At 44.9% G+C, this 23,294-nt stretch overlaps 1 protein-coding gene across 1 annotated transcript in view; it reads right to left on the bottom strand.

Annotated features, from left to right (window-relative positions):
- Positions 1-23,294, bottom strand: part of LOC130124461 (collagen alpha-1(IV) chain-like) — a 43,117-nt gene that overhangs the window by 4,713 nt on the left and 15,110 nt on the right. Inside the window, exons 16-40 of the mRNA XM_056293915.1 lie at positions 22,353-22,442; positions 20,959-21,048; positions 20,718-20,788; positions 20,435-20,623; positions 19,376-19,547; positions 18,391-18,480; positions 17,813-17,920; positions 17,355-17,449; positions 16,096-16,246; positions 15,744-15,854; positions 15,358-15,522; positions 14,981-15,067; positions 14,507-14,647; positions 14,104-14,202; positions 13,192-13,331; positions 12,911-13,031; positions 12,720-12,800; positions 10,899-10,997; positions 10,675-10,722; positions 6,394-6,576; positions 4,239-4,369; positions 1,506-1,578; positions 1,087-1,161; positions 534-659; positions 141-236 (exon numbers count right to left, since the gene is read on the bottom strand). Coding sequence (XP_056149890.1) covers positions 141-236; positions 534-659; positions 1,087-1,161; positions 1,506-1,578; positions 4,239-4,369; positions 6,394-6,576; positions 10,675-10,722; positions 10,899-10,997; positions 12,720-12,800; positions 12,911-13,031; positions 13,192-13,331; positions 14,104-14,202; positions 14,507-14,647; positions 14,981-15,067; positions 15,358-15,522; positions 15,744-15,854; positions 16,096-16,246; positions 17,355-17,449; positions 17,813-17,920; positions 18,391-18,480; positions 19,376-19,547; positions 20,435-20,623; positions 20,718-20,788; positions 20,959-21,048; positions 22,353-22,442 — 2,832 coding nt within the window. The remainder of the gene's footprint in view (positions 1-140; positions 237-533; positions 660-1,086; positions 1,162-1,505; positions 1,579-4,238; positions 4,370-6,393; positions 6,577-10,674; positions 10,723-10,898; positions 10,998-12,719; positions 12,801-12,910; positions 13,032-13,191; positions 13,332-14,103; positions 14,203-14,506; positions 14,648-14,980; positions 15,068-15,357; positions 15,523-15,743; positions 15,855-16,095; positions 16,247-17,354; positions 17,450-17,812; positions 17,921-18,390; positions 18,481-19,375; positions 19,548-20,434; positions 20,624-20,717; positions 20,789-20,958; positions 21,049-22,352; positions 22,443-23,294) is intronic.

Raw genomic sequence — 23,294 nt, 5'->3', positions numbered from 1 at the left:
GTTAGAGAAGTTTTTTGAATTACTCAATTACTCTTGACAGCCCTACATCAAACTAATATCATGTTTTCATTACCACACACACACACACACACACACACACACACACACACACACACACACACACACACACACACTCATACCTGGCAGTCCTGGGGGTCCTTTGTCTCCTTTTTGGCCAGAAAATCCAGGATCACCAGGTGGGCTGAAACCCGGCGCTCCCCTGGAGCCTTGGCGCCCTAGTAAGAAAAGATGAAATGTGAAATGTAATGAAGCAAAGAAATCCAATATGTTTTTAATCAAATTTGCATGCAAAGCAATTAAACTTTACACTGTGCTTTGGAAAAAGATTTAGCTACTACATACAAAATTCATAAACGAGGTTTCAATTTTTAAACGAAGCTGGCTGATTTAAAAGTAAGCTGGTCCCAGAGCCATGCCTTAAAAAAATGATAATACGTGGTGGTTAAAAAGTAGCAGCAATCCCAGAATCATGGCGGACACATTAAGTGAAAATGAAGAGACAGGTTATGTACCTGCTCGGCCTGGGAGACCTGAGGGTCCTGTGTGGCCTGGGGCTCCTCGGTCACCATGGGGCCCCGGTAAGCCTGGAATACCTGGTTCACTAATGATCTCTGCATACGCCACTGCACCTTTCAATCCTGCAGGGACGGAGCAGAATCATCAGTAATATGTGGCCCTGAATTTGCTACGTCAATAGTCAGCGGTGGAGTGCGTGAATAACAAAGCGACCGTCTTTATCGAAACACAGGGACACTGGAGAGTTAAGCAAATGCAACTGGCTTCTGTAATAATAAAGCGATTACTCAGTTCAATATTTCCCTCATGGGATAAGTCCAATGGCCTTAAAAGCTGTCTGCACTTTTTAGGCTCTTGGCCAAGTCCATGAATGCAGCTGACCCTGCACCCCGAACTCTCCGTGGATGGACTAAGTAGGAAGACAGCTTTCTCAGTCCGGGGATTATTAGTCACACAATCACAAACATGCATGTGCGCACACACACACATGGGTGAAAACACACACAAAATCACACACACCAGATGTCAGGAGAGAGACTTAGAACTCACCTGGAGGACCAGGGAAACCTTTGATCCCCTGTTGTCCACGTGGGCCTTTAACATAGCCTGGGTCCCCCCTGTCACCTGACACATCATTCAATAAAAATAAAAAATAAAAAAAATACAAAATCAGTTCCTGACTTCCCAAACTATAACTGTGAAAAAATTCTGTTCAAATATAACTTGTTCCATAACACTGGAAGTAAACAAACGATCCAAAATAAATCTTCATTCTCTAGCGAGACAGAGATGCGTGTGATAGAAAGACAAAGCGTCTTTGTTGTGTTCTCTCCCCGCATGCATTTGGCTCGGCTGTTGGGACATAAATCAATGACTACTACTTCTCCGTGATGACAGATCTGTCTCTGTCTCTGGGTGAAGATGACGGTGGCACTTAATCCATAGTGTGAAGTGAAATGATAGATTACCAGGTTGCCCTCGGTACCCAGTGGGACCAGAGTCACCTCTTGGTCCGGGGTCTCCAGGCCTCGATCCTCGCCCCTAGCAAAGAATAGGAGAACAATGACATGTCAAAGATCTATCGCTGAGTCCTTTAATCTTCTGAAAACACCACATTACACTAGTATATATATATGGGTAGAAAACTGAGGAAAACATTAGAGTTGTCTTTTTCCTCTGTTGCTCTTATTGCAGAGGATGTAGTTGTCTTCCGGAGGATATTTGGATGATATCGTCTTTGTAGAGATTTAAACATGGGTAAAATAATGTCATTAGGCCTGTAGCTGCCTCCTGGAGAGGATTTTATCCTTTTGGTAAGAGTGACAATTCATTCAGTCATTCATTATCCAAGCCGCTTATCTTCACTCAGGGTCACAGGGATGCTGGAGCCTATCCCAGCAGTCATTGGGCGGCAGGCGGGGAGACACCCTGGACAGGCCATCACAGGGACGACACATTCACACCTAGGGACAATTTAGTGCGGCTGACTCACTGGACCTACATGTCTTTGGACTGTGGGAGGAAACTAGAGCACCCAGAGGAAACCCACGCAGACACGGGGAGAACATGCAAACTCCACACAGCGGACGACCCGGGATGACCCCCAAGGTTAGACAACCCGAGGGCTTGAACCCAGGACCTCCTTGCTGTGAGGCGTCTGCGCTAACCACTGTGCCACCGTGCCGCCCTATATATACACACCCGAAGCTGCGCTAGTTCTTCCCATGAATTGTGTGTGCGTGTACGAGAGAGGCAATAAACTTAATAAGAGTAATAAACTTAATAAGAGTGACAATAAACTTTCTATTTCAATCACTAATATTAAAACTTTATATGTTGAAGAGAGACAACAAATGCATTATCAACTGCATTCACAGGTGTAATTCCTTTTTCCTTGTAAACATGCTGATAATGTAAAAACATGACTCCCAGACCACCACACCACACCGGGGGGGGGGGGGGGGGGCAGTAATGTCATTATGGATGACTGGTGGTGCTGTCATGTTCATTGTTGGTTAATGTAATGTACAAACCCCAATTCCAATGAAGTTGGGACATTGTGTAAAACGTAAATAAAAACAGAATACAATGATTTGCAAATACTTTTCGACCTACATTCAATTGAATACACTACAAAGACAAGATATTTAATGTTCAAACTGATAAATTTTATTGTTTTTTTGCAAATAATCACTCATTTTGAATTTGATGCCTGCAACACGTTCCAAAGAAGCTGGGACAGGGGCATGTTCACCACTGTGTTACACCACCTTCCATTTTAACAACACTCAATAAGCGTTTGGGAACTGAGGACACTAATTGTTGAAGCTTTGTAGGTGGAATTCTTTCCCATTCTTGCTTGATGGACGACTTCAGTTGCTCAACAGTTCGGGGTCTCCGTTGTTGTATTTTGCGCTTCATGATACACCACACATTTTCAATGGGAGACAGGTCTGGACTGCAGGCAGGCCAGTCTAGTACCCGCACTCTTTTACTACGAAGCCACGCTGTTGTAACGTGTGCAGAATGTGGCTTGGCATCGTCTTGCTGAAATAAGCAGGGACGTCCCTGAAAAAGATGTCGCTTGGATGGCAGCATATGTTGCTCCAAAACCTTTGGACCTTTCAGCCTTAATGGTGCCTTCACAGATGTGCAAGTTACCCATGATGCCATGGGCACTAACACAACCCCATACCATCACAGATGCTGGCTTTTGGACATTGTGCTGACAACAATCTGGATGGTCCTTTTCCTCTTTAGCCCGGAGGACACGACGTCCATGATTTCCAAAAACAATTTGAAATGTGGACTCGTCAGACCACAGCAGACTTTTCCACTTTGCGTCAGTCCATCTCAGATGAGCTCGGGCTCAGAGAAGCCGGCGGCGTTTCTGGGTGTTGTTGATATATGGCTTTCGCTTTGCATGGTAGAGTTTTAACTGGCACTTGTAGATGTAGCGGCAAACTGTGTTAACTGACGATGGTTTTCCCAAGTGTTCCTGAGCCCACGTGGTAATATCCTATACAGAATGATGTCGGTTTTTAATGCAGTGCCGCCTGAGGGATCAAAGGTCACGGGCATTCAATGTTAGTTTTCGGCCTTGCTGCTTACGTGCTGAGATTTCTCCGGATTCTCTGAATCTTTTGATGATATTATGGACTGTAGATGATGAAATCCCTAAATTCCTTGCAATTGTACGCTGAGAAACGTTGTTCTTAAACTGTTGGACTATTTGCTCACGCAGTTGTTCACAAAGTGGTGAACTTACTTGTGAACGACTGAGCCTTTTGGGGATGCTCCTTTTGTACCCAATCATGACACTCACCTGTTTCCAGTTAACCTGTTCACCTGTGGAATGTTCCAAACAGGTGTTTTTTGAGCATTCCTCAACTTTCCCAGTCTTTTGTTGCCCCTGTCCCAGTTTCTTTGGAATGTGTTGCAGGCATCAAATTCAAAATGAGTGAATATTTGCAAAAAACAATAAAGTTTATCAGTTTGAACATTAAATATCTTGTCTTTGTAGTTTATTCAATTGAATATAGGTCGAAAAGGATTTGCAAATCATTGTAATCTGTTTTTATTCACGTTTTACACAACGTCCCAACTTCATTGGAATCGGGGTTTGTACTTCATATGTAGTAAATGTTATCTAGTTAAGCATTTCTCTTGTTGTCATGATTATAGTCATTTATGTGACTTACAGGTGGTCCTGGGGGACCTGGATTTCCAGGGGGTCCAAAATAGCCTTGAATCCCATTTGGACCAGGGTCGCCCCTGTCTCCTTTTAAACCCGACACATCGGGCCCGGGGGGACCTCGTAAACCTGGCAGGCCTGCCCACAGAGAAGACAGAAGCTGCTATTTTGACCGTCATGGTGGGTCTGATACAAGATCAGTATCAGCCAACTGGTGAACTGTATATGTTGTGAGAATGAACAGTTTAACAACACTGAAGATCATGTTTCTGTTTACCTCTCTGATGCCTATGGATGTGTTAATTGCAGTGGCTCTGAGAAATCAAGACCCCAGAGATCGATACAAAATGGGATCCATTATTTACATAAATTCTGTGCATATGCAAAAACTGATTGCAGAAAATCGATTACTGTCAATGGTACAAAATGACTTTTAGTTTAAGACAGACTGCTATGTTTCCTATGCTGATAAATTGCAAAAAAGTAAGTGATCTCTAATTATCTTAACAACTTATCAGCTGAAGACCAGGCAACTTATGGCAAAAAACTAATCGTTATGGGTAGATTCCAGTTTCGGGACCTGCCGTCTGCCGTACGTACTATGACCACACTAAATGGCCGAGCCTCTATATATCAAAAGAAAGAAGAAGAAGAAAGCCACTTTATTTCATCATTGTACAGATTACAATGAATGTGTTCTCTGCATATAACCCATCCTATTGTATAGGAGCAGTGGGCAGCTGCAGCGCTCGGGGACCAACTCCAGTTCTTCTTTCCATGCCTTGCTCAGGGGCACAGACAGGAGTATTAACCCTGCACAGACAGGAGTATTAACCCTAACAAGCATGTCTTGTTTTTTTTTTGGGGGGGGGTCCCCTTCTCTTCAGTTGTATCCGGCCAATTACCCCACTTGTCCCAGCCATCCCGGTCACTGCTGAACCCCCTCTGCCAATCCTGGGAGGGCTGCAGCCTACCACATGCCTCCTCCGATACATGCGGAGTCACCAGCCGCTTCTTTTCATCTGACAGTGAGGGGTTTCACCAGGGGGACGTAGCGCGTGGGAGTATCACACTATTCCCCCCAGTTCCCCTCCCCTCCCCCCCAAACAGGCACTCCAACCAACCAGAGGAGGCGCTAGTGCAGCGACCAGGACACATACCCATATCCGGCTTCCCACCCGCAGACACGGCCAATTGTGTCTGTAGAGACGCCCAACCAAGCCAGAGGTAACGCGGGGATTCGATCCAGCGATCCCTGTGTTGGTAGGCAACAGAATAGACTGCTACACTACCTGGATACCCCATGATGGTTAATCTTAATAAATTTTCTGATATATGGCAGCCATTTCTGGATCCCTTTGCTCAGTACGACGCTGAACCTGATCGACAACAAAACACAGTGTGCCATCCACCTCTCTCATTGTGTGCTTGTGCTGAGATGTGTTGTGCTGGTGATGCAGCAGTGTAATTCATTAATTTCTTTAAATATGCCCTGTTTCTTTTTTGTCCTTTGTTGCTAATTTGTTTGTTTGTTTATTTATTTATTTTTGTTTTCTGATATGGGTTTGTGTTTTCTGTACTGTACAGTACTATGAAAATCCCAATAAAAATGTTGTAAAAGAGAAAAAAAGAAAATAAGGTTATGCAAAGGTCTACGCAAGTGATGTACACGAAAAAATGGCCCATTATGTCATAATCTTTCCTACCACCAACTAAATAAAACATGGTGTTTTTCAAGCTTGGTTTACTCTATCCGCTTGTTAATCTTAACAACTTTGCTTTCTCTTCAAATTTGGCACCACTGACCTTTTTCATTCGTGCACGGCTGCTATGCTGAGGACATAAAACACCATGGAAAGTATAACCTTTCTGAGGAAAGCCTGACCCGATCATAACCACCGAAACGAGCAACAACAAAAGCATCCATGATCTGCATAATTGTGGGTTATCCACTGTCCTAAACATACCAGTGATAGAAAACGTCACAAAAGACAGTTGTTTGCATGCAAATCTTTAGGATTGTAATTTTAACAAAATGAGATGATAAACAAGAGGGAAAGAAAAACTCTGGGTCAAGGTGGAGGGTCAGAGTCTGAATTACCATCATTAAAACAGAACAATGGTGCATTAGACCCTTAAAGCCACAAGTGATGAACCCCTACCAGGGCTGCCAGGATTTCCAGGTAGACCACGGTCTCCTTTGGGCCCAGTATCCACATATTCCGCGGTTCCTGGTTGTCCCTTTGGACCAGGGGGTCCCGGTAAACCCGGTGGTCCTCTGTCTCCTATCAATCCAGCATTTCCTAGGACAGACCTCCCAGGAGGACCAGGGTCTCCGACTGAACCTATGGAAACACAACAGCAACCAGTGTCACTAAAGAAGTGTCATTTAGTAAGGTGTAAGTGTAAACTTTTTGTGATTGGTAATGTCAGCAAACAAGGACACATAGTTGATGGAAAGCACAACTGTTGTGTGATGTTGTTGTGGTGCCATGCCATTGTTCCAATGGCCCATTCTGAAAAAAACAAATAGTCGGAAAAATGTCCCATTGGACCGAAAGGTCATTTGTCCAACACCCCGTTATCCCGAAAGCAAAAGCCTGTTGCTCTGAAGGCCCGTTGTTCTGAAAACACACACTCTCCCTGGAGTTGTTAGTTCAGTGACTGCTGGTGTTATACCAAAAGCTGAGACCCGTCAGATTACGTGACCCTGCCCTTAATGTGTTATTTCGGCCGGCCCCCAGATGCTAATCCAAATCTTAACCGTGCCAACCCCACATCAAAAATTAACCGTATGCAGTGGCGGCTGGCCAGTACAGGGCGCTGGGGTGCCACCCCCTTCAAAGATCAAGAGATGAAAATCTACTTAAACACGTTAAATATAATTTCGTTGTATAATGCAAATAACTATGAAATAAAAGTGTTTTTCAGTCTGTGAGCGCCTGTCAGCTGCCATTAAATATTGGTTCCAAATGGTGTTTGGTTGATTTCTGTCTGAATACATATACTTCCTGGGTGAGGGGCGCCGGCCAAACCATACCTCATGTAAGCCCTCAAACATGTGGCGAGCAGGTGACCTGAGGCTGCTGTCTTATTGGTTTCTTCAGGTTTTCCGTGAGGTGCAGTTCTGTGTGCCCCAGACACTCCCACTTTTATTGGCAGTGAATTGGTATTATTTTAATGTTTTTTGATCTAATGAGATTGGACAATTCTCGTGGCTGTCAATCATGTTCACACCCACCACCACGCCTCGTCTCGACCGTCAATCATCCACTGTCTACGAACCCTGATCAAATCTATAGGCTACATTGTCCTACTTAGTAACTCTGTGACTGTGTGGACATTAAAGCAGCTGTCAGGTGTGCTGCGACAAGGTAAATTGTGCCCCCCCCCCCAGAAATTTTTAGCACCAGCCGCCACTGGAACAGAATGTCTGATCTTAACCATACCTAATTTTATGCCTAAATTTAAGCACATCGATGTGACTGCCATATCGAGTCTGAAATAGTGTGTTTTAAAAGCATGGTCACATAATCTGACGGATCGCAGATTTCAGTGTAACACCTGACTGGTAGTGATGCGCAGGTCGACCCACATAACCCGCGGGTTCCGTGGGTTATGTGGGTAAGCTTACTGGAAAATATCTTGGGGTTGGGCGGCCGGGTCAAAAAGTGACAAAGCAGCACTCCCAGTAAGTTCTAAATAATTTACAGAAACATTGTGTGCAATAGGCTAGGCTGTGCATTACCAGTCCACCTTCTCGTCCCCTCTCTCTGTCACGCTCCCTCTCTCAAACATACACACATACACACACGCAAGCAGCTTTATCATCAATTTACAATTGTGGTTTTGGTTAATGCATGTGTTTTAGAGTGTTGAGGCTTCGCCTACAACTTTTTCCTTAAGTGGTATCCATAGTTTTTGTTTGCTCTTTTTTTTGGTCAGAAAGAAGATGCTTGATACCATGGTGACACGGTGTGTGTGTGTGTGTGTGTGTGTGAGTGAGAGAAATTGGAACAATTCTTCTGTTTATTTAGTAGCCTAGCCCCAGATGCTATCAGGTTCAGACCCAATAGGCTATGCCTTGCATCAGTGTATTAAGCTGGTCAAACGGCCCAAAAATAAAATAGTGCAACACTGCTCACTTTGCTGTAGCCTAGGCTAAATTTGGAGGTTTGAGGGTCGGGTGGTTAATTTACGCATATTTTAACAGGTCAGACGGTGCAGATTGGCTCGCAAAAAGGGTCAGGTGGGTGCGGGTAGTAAAAAACCCTGACCCGTGCATCACTACTGTCCAGTGTCGTTGAGAATCATTGATCTGAACCGGAGAGAGATAAATACAAGAAAGTTGATATTTCTGGTGAAGTAGAGATGACAGTCTCACAATCCCCCCCCTTTTCTCCCCAGTTGTACCCGGCCAATTACCCCACTTTTCAGAGCCATCCCGGTCGCTGCTCCACCCCCTGTGCCAATCCAGGGAGGGCTGCAGACTACCACATGCCTCCTCCGAAACATGTGGAGTCGCCAGCCGCTTCTTTTCACCTGACAGTGAGGAGTTTCGCCAGGGGGAACTAACACATGGGAGCATCATGCTATTCCTCCAGCCCCCCCCCCCCCCCAAACAGGCATCCCGACCGACCAGAGGAGGCGCTAGTGCAGCAACCAGGACACATACCCACATTCAACTTCCCACCCACAGACACGGCCAACTGTGTCTGTAGGGATGCCCGACCAAGCCAGAGGTAACACGGGGATTCAAACTGGCAATCCCCATGTTGGCAGGTAACGGAATAGACCGCCACGCCACCAGGACACCCCCCTCACAAGTGCTTTTAATGTTACACCTCCTATTCACGTGAATTAGTGGTAAACAGTATCTTTGTGTTTGCACGTCAACATACACTAAGATGTTAAAAGCAACAGACTCCAGGGAGAGTGTGTACTTTTGTGTATTTTTGGCACAACTGGCCTTCGGAGCAGTGGGCTTTTATTTTCGGGATTATGGGCTGTTGGATAAATGGGCTTTCGGTCCAATGGGACATTTTCCAGACTATTGCGGTTTCAGAATAATGGGCCGTCCGTACAATGGGCAGTCCCTGTTGTTGTGAACAGAACCATGCAGGATAACTGCTTTAAAGTTTGTACTGGTTGTGGTACTGATAGCACATTTTCAAATGAGAAGCTAACATTACATATCATTTACATAATATCCTGATGGATGCTTAGTAATGACATTGTGAGGGTCCGCAGTGGTGTAGCGGTCTAAGTATTGGCTTTGTGTCGATGCAGCTGCCCACTGGGGACCGGGGTTCGCACCCCGGTCTCATCAGATCCAACTATGGCCAGACTCGACGAAGCAGCAATAATTGGCGACGCTGTCTTCGGGAGGGGGGCGGAGTCGGCTTGTGTTCGTCACATAAATGCGTCTCTGTGTGTGTCGGAAAAAGCAGTGGTTCGGCCTGGATTCGCCTCGTCACGAAAGTGGGGAGGCGTCTCCTTCGAGACTGCCGGCCGGAGAGATGCGGTTGGCAAACGCATCCAGTACGAGGGTGGGTGTTTGAACTAAAATAGGGATCAATTGGCCACTAAATTGGGAGAAAAAAGGGAAAAATCAGAAATAAATTTATATAAAATTAAAAAAAAAAGAAAAAAGTAATGACATTGTGAAATAGATGCCTTTGCACTGGTCCAACAGAGCTGGGTTAGCTCATCTGAATCATGTTTTAGCTAACCAACAATCCGTAAAAACAAGCTGATGGCATTTCTGTGAAATCCTACCTCAAATGAAACTGCCTGGGCAATAACACCAGGTGATAGAATATGAGGCAGAGGCTGAGACAGAGTAGCAGTGCGGATGCAGAAAAAAATAGATCCGGCCAATTTTCTTACCAATGAGGTTTATAATGTTAATTAAAGAAAATAAATTATTTTTTCCCCTCTCCATTTTCCTCCCTAATTGTATCCGGCCAATTACCCCACTCTTCCGAGCAGTCCCGGTCTCTGCTCCACTCCCCTCTGCAGATCCGGGGAGGGCTGCAGACTACCACATGCCTCCTCCGATACATGTGGACTCACCAGCTGCTTCTTTTCACCTGACAGTGAGGAGTTTCGCCAGGGGGATGTAGCGCGTGGGAGGATCACACTATTCCCCCCAGGCCCCCTGAACAGGCGCCCCAACTGATCAGAGGAGGCGCTAGTGCAGCGACCAGGGCACAAACTCACATCCGGCTTCCCACCCGCAGACACGGACAATTGTGTCTGTAGGGATGCCCGACCAAGCCGGAGGTAACACGAGGATTCCAACCGGCGATCCCCGTGTTGATAGGCAACGGAATAGACTGCCATGCCACCCGGATGCCCCAGAAAATAGATTCTTTAATTTTTTACAATAACACTAGCGTCCCCCCCCCCCACACACACACACTCATGAACATGAGACTCACCTGGCTGACCATCGATACCACGCCTGCCAGGGACTCCTCCTGCTGAGACTGCATAGAGGAGTGGCAGGAAGTAGAGGTGAGTTGTGGCTATGGCTTTGACTATGCTGGTGTCATGAACAATGATACACACACTGATAGAAAAAAAACGACAACAACATTATCAAATTTCTTATATGGGTCTCCTGAATGAGGACAGCAGAGTTATACGAGACGATGTGTCTTACCAGTCTCCCCCTTCTGTCCCGCTGGTCCAGGGATTCCATCCAGGCCCTGGTTGCCCTTAGGACCCGGAGCACCAGCAGAACCATGTGGGCCTCGGTTACCTGAGGCAGGGAGGTGGATAAGATATGAAAGTGAGGTTGAAATAAAATGCAGGTAGTAGGTTTTCACAGGGTCCTTGTCTCATAAAGTATACCACTGCTGGCTGGAGATGAGGGTATAAGGTTATGTTCTACAGCATATCCAGTTGTAGTGCTTTATTGAGAATCTGCCCGAAGTGAGATCATGAAGTGGTCCAATAGAGCATTGCTACTAATGGATTGCCGACTAAGCTATTAATAAACAACAAATAAATATCCATTATCCAATCCATTATCCAAACCACTTATCCTGCTCTCAGAGTTGCGGGGATGCTGGAGCCTATCCCAGCAGTCATTGAGCAGCAGGCAGAGAGACACCCTGGACAGGCTGCTAGTCCATCACAGGGATGACACACACACATGCACACATTCACACCTAGGGACAATTTAGTATGGCCGATTCACCTGACCTACATGTCTTTGGACTGTTGGAGGAAACCCACGCAGACACGGGGAGAACATGCAGACTCCACACAGAGGATGACCCGGGATGACCCCCCAAGGTTGGACTATCCTGGGGTTTGAACCCAGGACCCAGTAAATAAATAAAATAAATATAATATAGATAAATAAACAATAAATAAACAACTTAACCTAAATTTAAAAAAAATGAATGTAGCAGGAACATATGTTCCAGTTAGTGAATGCAAAATTCAAATGCCTCTTCTTTCCTTATTTTTCTTAACTGTACCCGTGATGGCTTCGACCTTATCATTATGCAGTGAATACTTGACATGAATTCAGTATTGCTTCTGTGAGTGTCTCTTCACGGTGCCTGACAGGTTATTGTGTGCACCCTGTTGCTTAATTAGTGGCACTGTTTCAAATGGACAGCCTTTTGATAAATGACTGGGGTTATATGACCTTTGGGTTGTTTAAGGGATAGGGTCTTAATTTTGTTAGCCTTCCCGCATGCATAACTGATGTGCTCCAACTGTACATGGTGCATTGTGGTGTGTTCTTGACATTCCCCCATCCCTCCTGATTCCCCCAACTGAGTGCTCCGGGGTTTAGATGGTGAGGGTGCCGGAAGGGAGCGCTTCGTAAAATATATCCTAAAGTTCGAAACATTCCGATTTGCAAAGGCCTCCACTAGTGAGTATTTTTTTTTATTCTTTTAGACATTTCCATCATCTTTTGACATAATACAATGAGTTTTGATAGACTATGAGTTAGATTGTCTTCAGTGGTATGGGATAGTGTCCACATTTTTTTTTGGATTTCCCCCCCTTTTTCTCCCCAATTGTACCCGGCCAATTACCCGACTCTTCGTCCCGGTTGCTGCTCCACTCCCTCTGCCAATCCGGGGAGGGCTGCAGACTACCACATGCTTCCTCCAATACATGTGGAGTCGCCAGCCGCTTCTTTTCACCTGACAGTGAGGCGTTTCGCCAGGGGGAGGTAGCACGTGGGAGGATCACGCTATTCCCCCCAGTTCCCCCTCTCCCCCTGAACAGGTGCCCCGACTGACCAGAAGAGGCGCTAGTGCAGTGACCAGGACACACCCACATCTGGCTTTCCACCCGCAGACACGGCCAGTTGTGTCTGTAGGGACGCCCGACCAAGCCGGAGGTAACACGGGGATTCAAACTGGCGATCCCATGTTGATAGGCAATGGAATAAACCACCATGCCACCCGAACACCTTAGTGTTCACATTTCTTTTTAAGATTTCCACTGAGTGTACCTGGAAGACCATTTGGTCCTGGAGGTCCTCTGTGTCCTGGGGGTCCATTTGAACCCTGAGGGCCTGGATTCCCTGGGAGGCCTAGACCAGAGATGCAAGAGAGGGTGATCAAAAATTATACTTAAAAATCTATACACTTTGATTACTTTTTCGTGCATTTTTATATTTATATATATGTAAAATAGAAAAACCATTATGTCCAGGTCCTGGGTCTCCTTTGGTGCCAGGACTTCCCGAAACACCTGGGAGACCTATAAAACCACGTTCTCCTTTCTGACCCTTAAACCCTTTACTGCTTGATCCTGGTTCACCCTAAGGAAAGGAAGAAAAATGTGAAGAAGAAGAGGGGTGGAGAGAGATTTAGATAAAGAAAGGGAAATCACCATCACTGTTGCAGTCATGTGTGATCTGATAAATAAAGTTCAGTTGCTGTGTCTGTTATTAAAACAATCAAATGCTCAATCATCAGGACCTTTTGTCCGCGTGGTCCAGGGGGTCCATATCCATCGCAGTCTGAATTTCCTTTCTCTCCCTTGTAGCCACGTGGACCAGGGCTACCATTTGGACCTTGGCCTCCAGAGAGACCTGGCTCTCCTTTGAGCCCTACTTGGCCTGGCATAGTATAAAAGATAAAAGGTTACTGTAATATGGAAATGTGTGGCAAGGATGAAAACATATGAGATACGGGTGCTGATGTGCTCTGGCCTTAAATAGGTTTTTACAAGTCTGTTTTGTATGATTTTTATCTTTCACCCATCCATCATCCAAACCTGTTATCCTACTCAGGATCTTAAATTACAAAAAACTTGATTAATAATTAAGTATTGACTACAAATTGTTGTATGGGTTTTAAACCAACATTTGGGTCTTACCTGGAAAACCTCTGATTCCGGGATCTCCAGGAGGTCCTACAAGTCCAGGACCTCCTGAGTGTAATGGTACATCATGACCAGGCTCACCAATATCACCTGTGTAAAAATACACACACACACACCATACATTATTTTTCACTAACCACTTAAATGATAAATGAAAAGAATAATCTAACTGTCCTCATGTTCACACACACATACACACACACACTCACAAAAATAAATTGTTTTCCACTAACCATTTAAATGATAAATGAAAAAAATAATCTAACAGTCCTTCTCACGCTCTCTCGCTCACACACACACACACACACACACACACACACACACACACACACACACACACACACACACACACACACACACACACACACACACACACACACAAATGAATTATTTTTCACTAACCATTTAAATGATGAATAAAAAGAATTAACAGTCCTCATGCTCTCTCCCCCCCCCCATCTCTCTCTCTCTCTCTCTCTCTCTCACACACACACACACACACACACCTCTTAGCCCGGGGCCTCCTGGTTGTCCTAACAACCCCATTTTTCCCTTGAGTCCAACATATCCAGAATCTCCAGGAGGACCATCATGACCAGGAGCACCTAAAAAACAACATTTAGCTAGCATTAGCACATTTACACTATCTTTTGGACAGCACTGACAGTATGACTGGGGATAAGAGCAGATATCCTGTCAATGGAAAAATGTAAAACTCATTTTAAAACAAGGAAACAGGCTCATCATGTATACACTGAGTCAAAGTATCCGTAGCCATATCATATACACATGTTTTGTGTGTCTACATTTTGCTTCATCCTTGACAAAGCTCTTACTGAAGCCAAACCATCTCACCATGGACCCTTATTGGGGAACCATCATCTTCAAGTGTCCACATTCTGTTCTTACCTGGTAGCCCAGGGTCTCCTTTTTGACCAACTAGTTCAAGGGGTAGCGAGCCTGGAGGCCCCAGAGGACCTCTGATGCCTGGGTCCCCACTTGCACCTGGTGGTCCCCTGGAACCTTTCACTCCATGTCTGCCTTGGGCACCTGTAAAGTGTTGCAGAGAGCCATTACTTCCAACACAAATTTTGTGAATATATCTGAGGTGATGTGGAAGTCAGGAGCCACAACACAACAATGAATTGATAACACTGAGACAAGGGATGAAGACCTCTGAATTGCCACGGACCTGCCTTGCATAGAAGTGAACCCATTGGAAATAAGAATTTTCTCCAGTCTTGGCACAATCTCTCTTGTCTGTATTTCAATTTTCCTTGTGTGGTCATTTTTCTGTGAAGTTGGTGTGTGACCGTCATTGTAAACATATGAGGTTGAGTGTGTGCACCCATAAGAACGTGTGACTGTGCATTTTTGTGTGACCTCTTGATCCAGGTGGTCCTAGAGGTCCAGGCAGTCCCCCTGGTCCGTATCCTAGTCTCCCATCTGGTCCAGGATCTCCTCTCACACCTTCAGATGACACAATCACATAGTATAAGTCATGAGATACCATTACAAATAGCATTTCATTAAGTACTATTTAAAAAATCGAATAAGACAAATTAATTCCATATAGAAGGGCAAATTTCACATGGTAGAGCTTTAAAATGTCTTGAGACTGAGACTGTCTCCCGAATAGCATTTCCAGTCACCCAAATAGTTGGAGAGTGCTTCAATACGAGGTAAATGTGAGGTTGGAGAATTTCACATAATACCCCGACTTGAGACGAGATTCTTGGTAATCAGAGACAATTCAGTACCTTGTACACCAGGCACACCATCTTTGCCCCTGATCCCCTCTGGTCCAGGAACCCCTGGCACCACAAGCCCAGGTGCCCCAGGGAGCCCAGGTTCACCAGCTAGGCCAGGCTGGCCAAATCCTGGGACACCTTGATTTCCCTTCACACCGGGCCTTCCACCTGGACCTAATGTAAGGGACAAAAATGTTAAGGAAACTATAAAGCATAGAAAAGCATAGCAAGATTGATGGACAATGGTATGCTATAAGAAGAGTTGAGGAAAAGTTGAGGTGAGGAGCCACAGGAAAATTAGACTGAACCTCCCTGCCTTTCTAGCACATTGTCCACCGATTGTTAAAAATGACACAATTGCATCATTACTTGTTGTCACCTCAGTCTAGACAGACCTGAAAGTCCTGGATGCCCATCTGGTCCTGGTGGTCCCTCCAGTCCAATTGTATCTCTATCACAGTCCTTATCACCAGGCAATCCTGGAGGTCCCAAAGAACCTTTACTCCCTGCCAAAATTCAGCAATAAATCATTGTCTATGAAGTCAAACGTGTGAATACATGTCAGCATATGTATTTGCACATATTGGAGATAATTTCATTGTTTAACCATCTATCATAGGATCACGTTTGCCCAAATTTTTTTGTATACTGAATGTGTGTTCTTTGTGTGTACATGAGTTTATGCGAGTGTGCTCACACACCTGTGTGCATGTGCATGTGAGCGTTTCGTGTGCCTCTTACGAGTACCTTTTTCTCCTGGGAAACCAGGAAGGCCTGGTAGTCCTGATTCTCCTGGTCTGCCAGCGGGGCCCGGGTCTCCTGGAGACCCTTGATCCCCATCTTCACCTGGATACCCTCGGAGCCCATCAGGGCCGGGGTACCCTTGACCACCATCACCCTAAAATAAATGTGCATTGCTCATTTAATTACATCCACCTTTAAATTTTAGGGCAAAGCATGCTTATTCCATAGCAACTATTAATACACTATACTTTACATTTCTGCACTTGCAGAAATTTGCTAGTGTCATTGTAACAACATCGAAGGCATGCTCAGTTGCAAATATCAACTTTTTACACTCATAGCATCCAAGAAACCACACTGTAGATATCCGCATAATCTACTAAGGACAGTGGAAGCTGTCGGTGGTGCTGAAACAGCTGAATGCCTTGTGGACTACAGAGAGAGCAAAGGGAATGCCAAAGATCAAAGATGAAGTACCTGGAATCTTTGTCAAGCTCCAGTCAAGCACATTTCAATTGGGGAGGCACATTTTTAATTACAGTCCATACACAAGTGAACAACCTACACAACAAAACATTCCTTTACAGACAGAGACATCTTTTTCAATATAATAAAGAAGGATTGTTCCTCTTCTTTTGGGCATGCATCTGGAGTCAACAGGGTATGATGTAATCATCATGTCTTGCCACAGCGACCAACACACACTTCAATATGAAAGATGGAAGTCTATTCTCTTGCTAAGTCTATTCTCTTGCTGCTAGTATCATTTAAAAGTATTCTAGATGGGGACGTCTGGGTAGCGTAGCAATCTATTCCGTTGCCTAACAACACGGGGATCGCCGGTTCGAATCCCTGTGTTACCGCTGGCTTGGTCAGGTGTCCCTACAGACACAATTGGCCGTGTCTGCAGATGGGAAGCCAGATGTGGGTGTGTCCTGATCGCTGCACAAGCGCCTCCTCTGGTTGGTCGGGGAGCCTGTTCAGGAGGGAGGGGAACTGGAGGGAATAGCATGATCCTCCCATGCGCTATGTTCCCCTGGAGAAAGTCCTCACTGTCAGGTGAAAAGAAGCGGCTGGCGACTCCACATGTATTGGAGGAGGCATGAGGTAGTCTGCAGCCCTTCACGGATCGGCAGAGGGGGTGGAGCAGCGACCGGGACAGCTCGGAAGAGCGGGGAAAAAAGGGGGGGAGTATTCTAGATGAGTCAACAGACAAAAAAATGGCTAGATAGATTAAAGCAGATTTCCTTTCCATTTCTAACCTCTAACCCCGGCGGGCCGGGAACTCCGGGTGCACCTGGCCGGCCAGCAAAACCTGTACCCGGGAGACCTGGAGGACCTAGCGGCCCCTTTTCACCTGCAGGAAACAAACAAACAAGCACACACACACACACACACACACACACACACACACACACACACACACACACACACACACACAGTACTTCAACGACAAGGTTAAAAAGTAATAGCAACTTTTCCTTATCCTCTGGAGGTTCTTGTCATAAACCCAAAGTAAAAGTAAAAACACAACTAAATAATTGATCTTAAAATGATACAATGCACACCACACAATAGGGAAAAAATATTGGTCTCTTTCAATTTAGGGTATGAGCAGTAAATGTAACTTTATTTATCAAAAACTGCTGTATGCACATACGATGGAGACATACTTAAATATCTTCTTGTTTTGCATAGGGTTTAGTTATATCCTGATCACCTTTCTGTCCTCTGAGCCCTGGAGCTCCAGGGAAGGTGATATCACCTCGTTCTCCTTTCTGTCCTGGTGAGCCTGGTAAGCCTGGGATACCTGAAGCCCCTTGGTACCCTGGCAGATGAAGTTTGTTAGTGATCATAATATAAGACCCCTTTATTTTCAGGGTTGCCACACATTTTTTGGAAATAATCTTCCAGGCTTTTCAAGGACATTTCCCATGACCTTTGCTTGGATATATAAGACAGCTGTTGCTCACGGAGGGTCATATTATTGAGTATTAATTATCAGCGGATGCCTCAACAGTCTCTAAAAGGACTTTGTCACATCTAATTGGTTGTTGAACACAACACCCAAACTTCAAACATTTTACAATTTTCCATGACCTCAATTATATTTCCAAGACATTTGATCAATTATATCGTTTTCCAGGTGTTTCCATGACTGGAAAACTGCACTATACATTTCCAGGTTTTCCAGGACACGTGGGACTCCCTGGTTATGTAATATCCACATGTTTAGGATACATTCATCCATCTAATCCATCCATCCATCCATCCAATATACTTCCATGCTGAAATTACCCGGGCTTCCGGCTGGGCCAGGTAGACCTTTATATCCAGGTGGTCCAGTATCTCCTTCGAAATGGATGTGGCTGGGCTCCCCTTTCTGGCCTGCCAATTAAAAATGGAGACGTGAAGAACATAGCATGTTATGGTTGCAGTCAATCAATTGTTTCTGTCTCTCAGTCTTGTTCTCTCTCGCTCTGTCTGTCCGGCGGGTGTGAATGGTGTGATGTGAGTTTTCCCTGTGTGCACTTGTCTTCTTCCCAGGTCTCCATGGTGACGCTGGTTGCCACCTGGACACTGCTTGGCATCCTCCTCATCACATTTTTTTTATATATCTTATAGATTCACATAATTTTGTTATCCTGTTTCAATGTAATATCTTTCTCTCACTCTGATGTGTGACTTAATGTTTTTTTCTTGCCTCTTCTCCCGTGTATGTGAATGGTGTGATGTGAGTCTCCCCTGCGTGTGTGTGTAGTCTGTCCTCCTGCCAGGTCTACATGGTGATGGTGGTCACTTGGCTCAGGTCTTAGGCTGTTCTGGTGACATCTGGACACCGCTTGGCATCCTCCTCATCATATTCTTCGTATATCTTATAATTCCATTATAATTCTGTTATCTTCCTTCAATGTTGTATTCTGTAAAGTGTGTTTTATTCTGTACACACAACATCCTTTGCATGTCTGTCTGTCTTGGGAGAGAGATCCCATCTCTGTTGCTCTCCCAGAAGTTTCTTCCCATTTTTTTCTCCCTGTCAAAGTGCTTTTTTTAGGGCGTTGTTCCTTATCCGATGCGAGGGTCTAAGGACAGGATGTTGTGTTGCTGTAAAGCCCCCTGAGGCACATTCGTAATTTGTGATATTGGGCTATACAAATAAAATTGACTTGACTTGAATTGTCTCTCTCTCTGTACCACACCATCTGTTTATCTTTACTCTCTGAATGTGTGCTTGTGTTGTATTTGTGTGTATGTATGTGTGTGAGTCAATGCGTTGTCTCACCAGGCAGGCCAGGGTCTCCCGGCAAACCTGGCACTCCGACACTGCCCTTATTTCCTGGGAGTCCCCTCAAACCATGTCCCACTGACCCCGGGGTTCCAACTGGTCCTGGTCTCCCTGGAAATCCTGGTAGACCTGGAGAACCACGGTTCCCCTCCACATCAGGGAACACATACTGGAAAGAGGACAGTACACTCCTGACATCGATCCAGTGAATAAGATATTCTATTTGTTCACACTGGCTATTAAAGAGAACATTCATCAACATTATAACATCGAATCATATTACATCATGGGGGTGTTGAGTGGGGTCACTATTTGTATCTGTATTTGTTCAGGTACTAACATTATTTGTATTTGGATAGAAACCAGAAGTGAGGGGGGATTAATCCGGAAGCGGCCCAAAAGTATCCTGGAAATAAAATCGAAAACTGACACTGAAACTGGACGGTTGACCTGGCTGCAGTGCCCTCTCTCTCTCTCTCTCCCATTACCGGTGGCTGTGAGCTTGAAAACCACAGCAAACATAGGGGAGAATACAGACTCACTGAACAGTGGTAACTCTCTTTCTGGGGAAGTAGCTGGCGTATGCTCAAAAAGTTGCTAGACTTGTCACCAGGCTCTTTTTCTTTTTAAATAAAATCACAAATAAGAAAGAAAGCCACTTTATTTTGTCACTGTATTCTTACAATGAATGTCTTCTCTGCATTTAACCCATCCTATTGTATAGGAGCAGTGGGCAGCTGCAGCGCCTGGGGACCAACTCCAGTTCTTCTTTCCACTGCCTTGTTCAGGGGCACAGACACGAGTATTAACCCTAACATGCATGTCTTTTTGATGGTGGGAGGAAACAAGAGCACCCGGAGGAAACCCCTGCAGACATGGGGAGAACATGCAAACTCCACACAGAAAGGACCTGAGACAGCCTGGGGTTTGAACCCAGGACCTTCTTGCTGTGAGGCAACAATGCTAACCACTGGGCCACTGGACAAACCAGCCATGATTTGGATGGACCAATGCACAACTGTCAAAGATAATAAATGCGTGTTTAAACCCCCTCACCGAATCTCCTCTTGGGCCTTGTTCACCTTTGCGACCTGGTAAGCCAGGGGACCCCTCAAGGCCCTCGCTGCCAGGCCTGCCTGGCAGTCCAAGGGCTCCTTTCTCTCCTATTACTCCAGGGAATTGGTAATAGCCGGATTCTCCCTTTGGTCCTGGGATCCCTGTAAGTCCTGGTTCACCTCCGGGACCCTTAAGAAGACAATGATTGTGTATGTATGTCAAAAAACTGTAAATACACATTTACTTATGGAAAGACTGCTTTCTAAAAGTTGAGCTTTCTTACTGGAGGTCCATGTAAGCCTCTGAGTCCTGGGATGCCTGGATCACCCTTGGCCCCTGGTCCTTGATTATAGCCTGAGGGGCAGAAATAGAGCGTATATTTATACTTGTTTTAAGCCATTTTTGACCCTTTCAAAAGCAATTAGGAATTAATTGAGACACAACTGCTTTTTAATGTGGACATACTGTGACACAAGTTTGGCCGAAGTTTTTTTTTTTGGATTATTTTAAGGAAATATTTTTACCGGGTAAGCCTCTTGGCCCGGGTGGTCCCTGTGGTCCTGGCAGCCCTGGCCCAATTGTGTTGCACACGTAACAGGTGGCCCCCCTCTCCCCTGCACAGAATAGAGCCATGGAAACAATACTAATCAAGACAGCATTATTGTGGTTTCACCATGTGATTTTCCTGTCAATACTTGAATAATATCCTTGATAAAAAAAAAAAATTCTGCTCACTCCAGTCCATAGGCTGTAAAATTATGTTTTCCCACTAAGCATGAGCCCCAGCCCTGTGGCTGCTGAGGAGCTTAAGCACCCCTAATAGTTTTAGACAAGCCCCCACTATCATTTTCATCAGTTTGCACCTAAGCCACTAAATGATAGTTACTCCGTTCTACATATGCTAATTGCACTATAAGATACTATCCTTATATATCTTTCTCCTCAGGTCTTTCTGCTTTATTTTATGTGAATCCTTACCTCTTCCTATTACCTACCTACCTACTCTTACCTCGCCATCTAGACACTGCTTGGCATTCCCCTCATCACATTTTCTTTTTCTATATATCTTATAAAGCCATATAATTTTGTTATCCTGATTTAATGTTATATCCTTCTCTCACTAAGATGTGTGACTAATTCATTTATTTATTTTTTACATGGTGATGGTGGTTGTGTGGCTCGGGTCCTGGGCTGTTCCTGTGGCGTCTGGGCACTGCTTGGCATCCTCCTCCTCATATTCCTCATATATTTTATAATTCCATTATAATTCTGTTATCCTCTTTCAATGTTGTATTGTGTAAATTGTGCAAACACGACAGCCATTGCACATTGTCCGTCTTGGGAGAGAGATCCCTCCTCTGTTGCTGTCCTTGAGGGTTCTTCCTATTTTTCTCCCTGTTAAAGTTTTTTTTAGGGAGTTGTTCCTTAGCCGATGCGAGAGTGAAAGGACAGGATGTTGTGTTGCTGTAAAGCCCCTCGAGGCAAATTTGTCATTTGTGATGTTGGGCTATATAAATAAAATTGACTTGACTTCGACTTACATGATAATTCTCAGTTCACAGAAATATAAATTCATGGCGCTGCAATCATGACCCATGCACTGCCCACTATCACTTATAATTCTGAGTTTGAAATTGAAGCTTATTCAATTCTTGCACTCACGCTACATCACTGTGATTAGGAGCAATGAATAAATGCCTGAAAAGTAAATGTGCTATTGGTGCTGTCATTGCTCTGCTGTCCAGCTTTTTTGTCTGTGAATGGTGGCACTGCTAAACAATTAATGTATTTTATTAACGCTAATGATACCCAGTCAAGCTGATGAATGAATTTGATGTTAAGTTAAGAGAACTGAATGGCATCCCATTATTATGAGCCGGCTAACACGGGCTATGAATCCACTGTGTTAAGTTTGCACCTTTCAGTCCAATGTTTCCTTCATCTCCAGGATGTCCAGGGATACCCTTCACTCCTTTTGCTCCAGGCAGACCAATTTTAATCCTCTTATCTACAGCAAAAACCACAAAGACGATTAGATTACAGTGCTTAAACTGCCAACAGTGATAAAAACCCCATTTGCTTTCTTATACTGGTTGCAAATACCCTTTGCTCAAAATATTACTGATAGTGTTTTTGCTATAGAGAAATGTAAACTTAAGAACTCAGCACATCAAATACAGAATGAAGAAACTAGAAGAGGGTACTCAGCAGAGTGCAGATCCCCGCCAGGCATATCTCCCCTTCTCTGGTGCTCGGACTCAGGCAAAAAACCAGCGGAGGAGTTAGCTCTCAACTGCGGTATAATACAGGTTTTTCAAAGGTTTTGAATCACTGCAATGACGAGCGGTCCTTGATCATAGTCATAACTGCACAAAAATTATTACAAGCCAAGTAGTATGTGAGATTAGCAACGGACAGATACATGTACACATGGACAGAAAAAGGTGGTGGTGGTGGTGGTGGGGGGGTTCTGCCATTATAAGACTTTTGCACAGCGCCCAAGTCGATTGAACAGGAAAGTCAATATGCAGCACTCAAGCTAAAAAAGCCACCTAACATGATTTGCCTGTCAGTCTGTGGATGTGCAGCCTCCTATAGGCGGACCCTCGCAAGAATACAACCATGTCTAATATGAACTTGGGTTTGCTATGTGTCCATTTTGGTCTAAACTTAACTCCGTCTTTAGTTTCATCTGTGTTTTAGTGTCGTCGTGTGCAGTGCGGGGAGGTGTGCCGAAGGTGTCAGGCTGGGAGAGCTAGCGTTGGATCGGCTGGGGGAGCCTGGTCTGCTGCATCTGGTGGGCCCAGGGACCACGGCCCTGCCGGAGCTGTGCCCGAGAAGGAAACACCGAGGGAGGTCT

This window comes from Lampris incognitus, chromosome 14 (assembly GCF_029633865.1).
Source record: "Lampris incognitus isolate fLamInc1 chromosome 14, fLamInc1.hap2, whole genome shotgun sequence".
Lineage (NCBI taxonomy): Eukaryota > Metazoa > Chordata > Actinopteri > Lampriformes > Lampridae > Lampris > Lampris incognitus.
The sequence above is the reverse complement of the archived record's forward strand: the minus strand, read 5'-3'. Positions and strand labels throughout refer to the sequence as shown.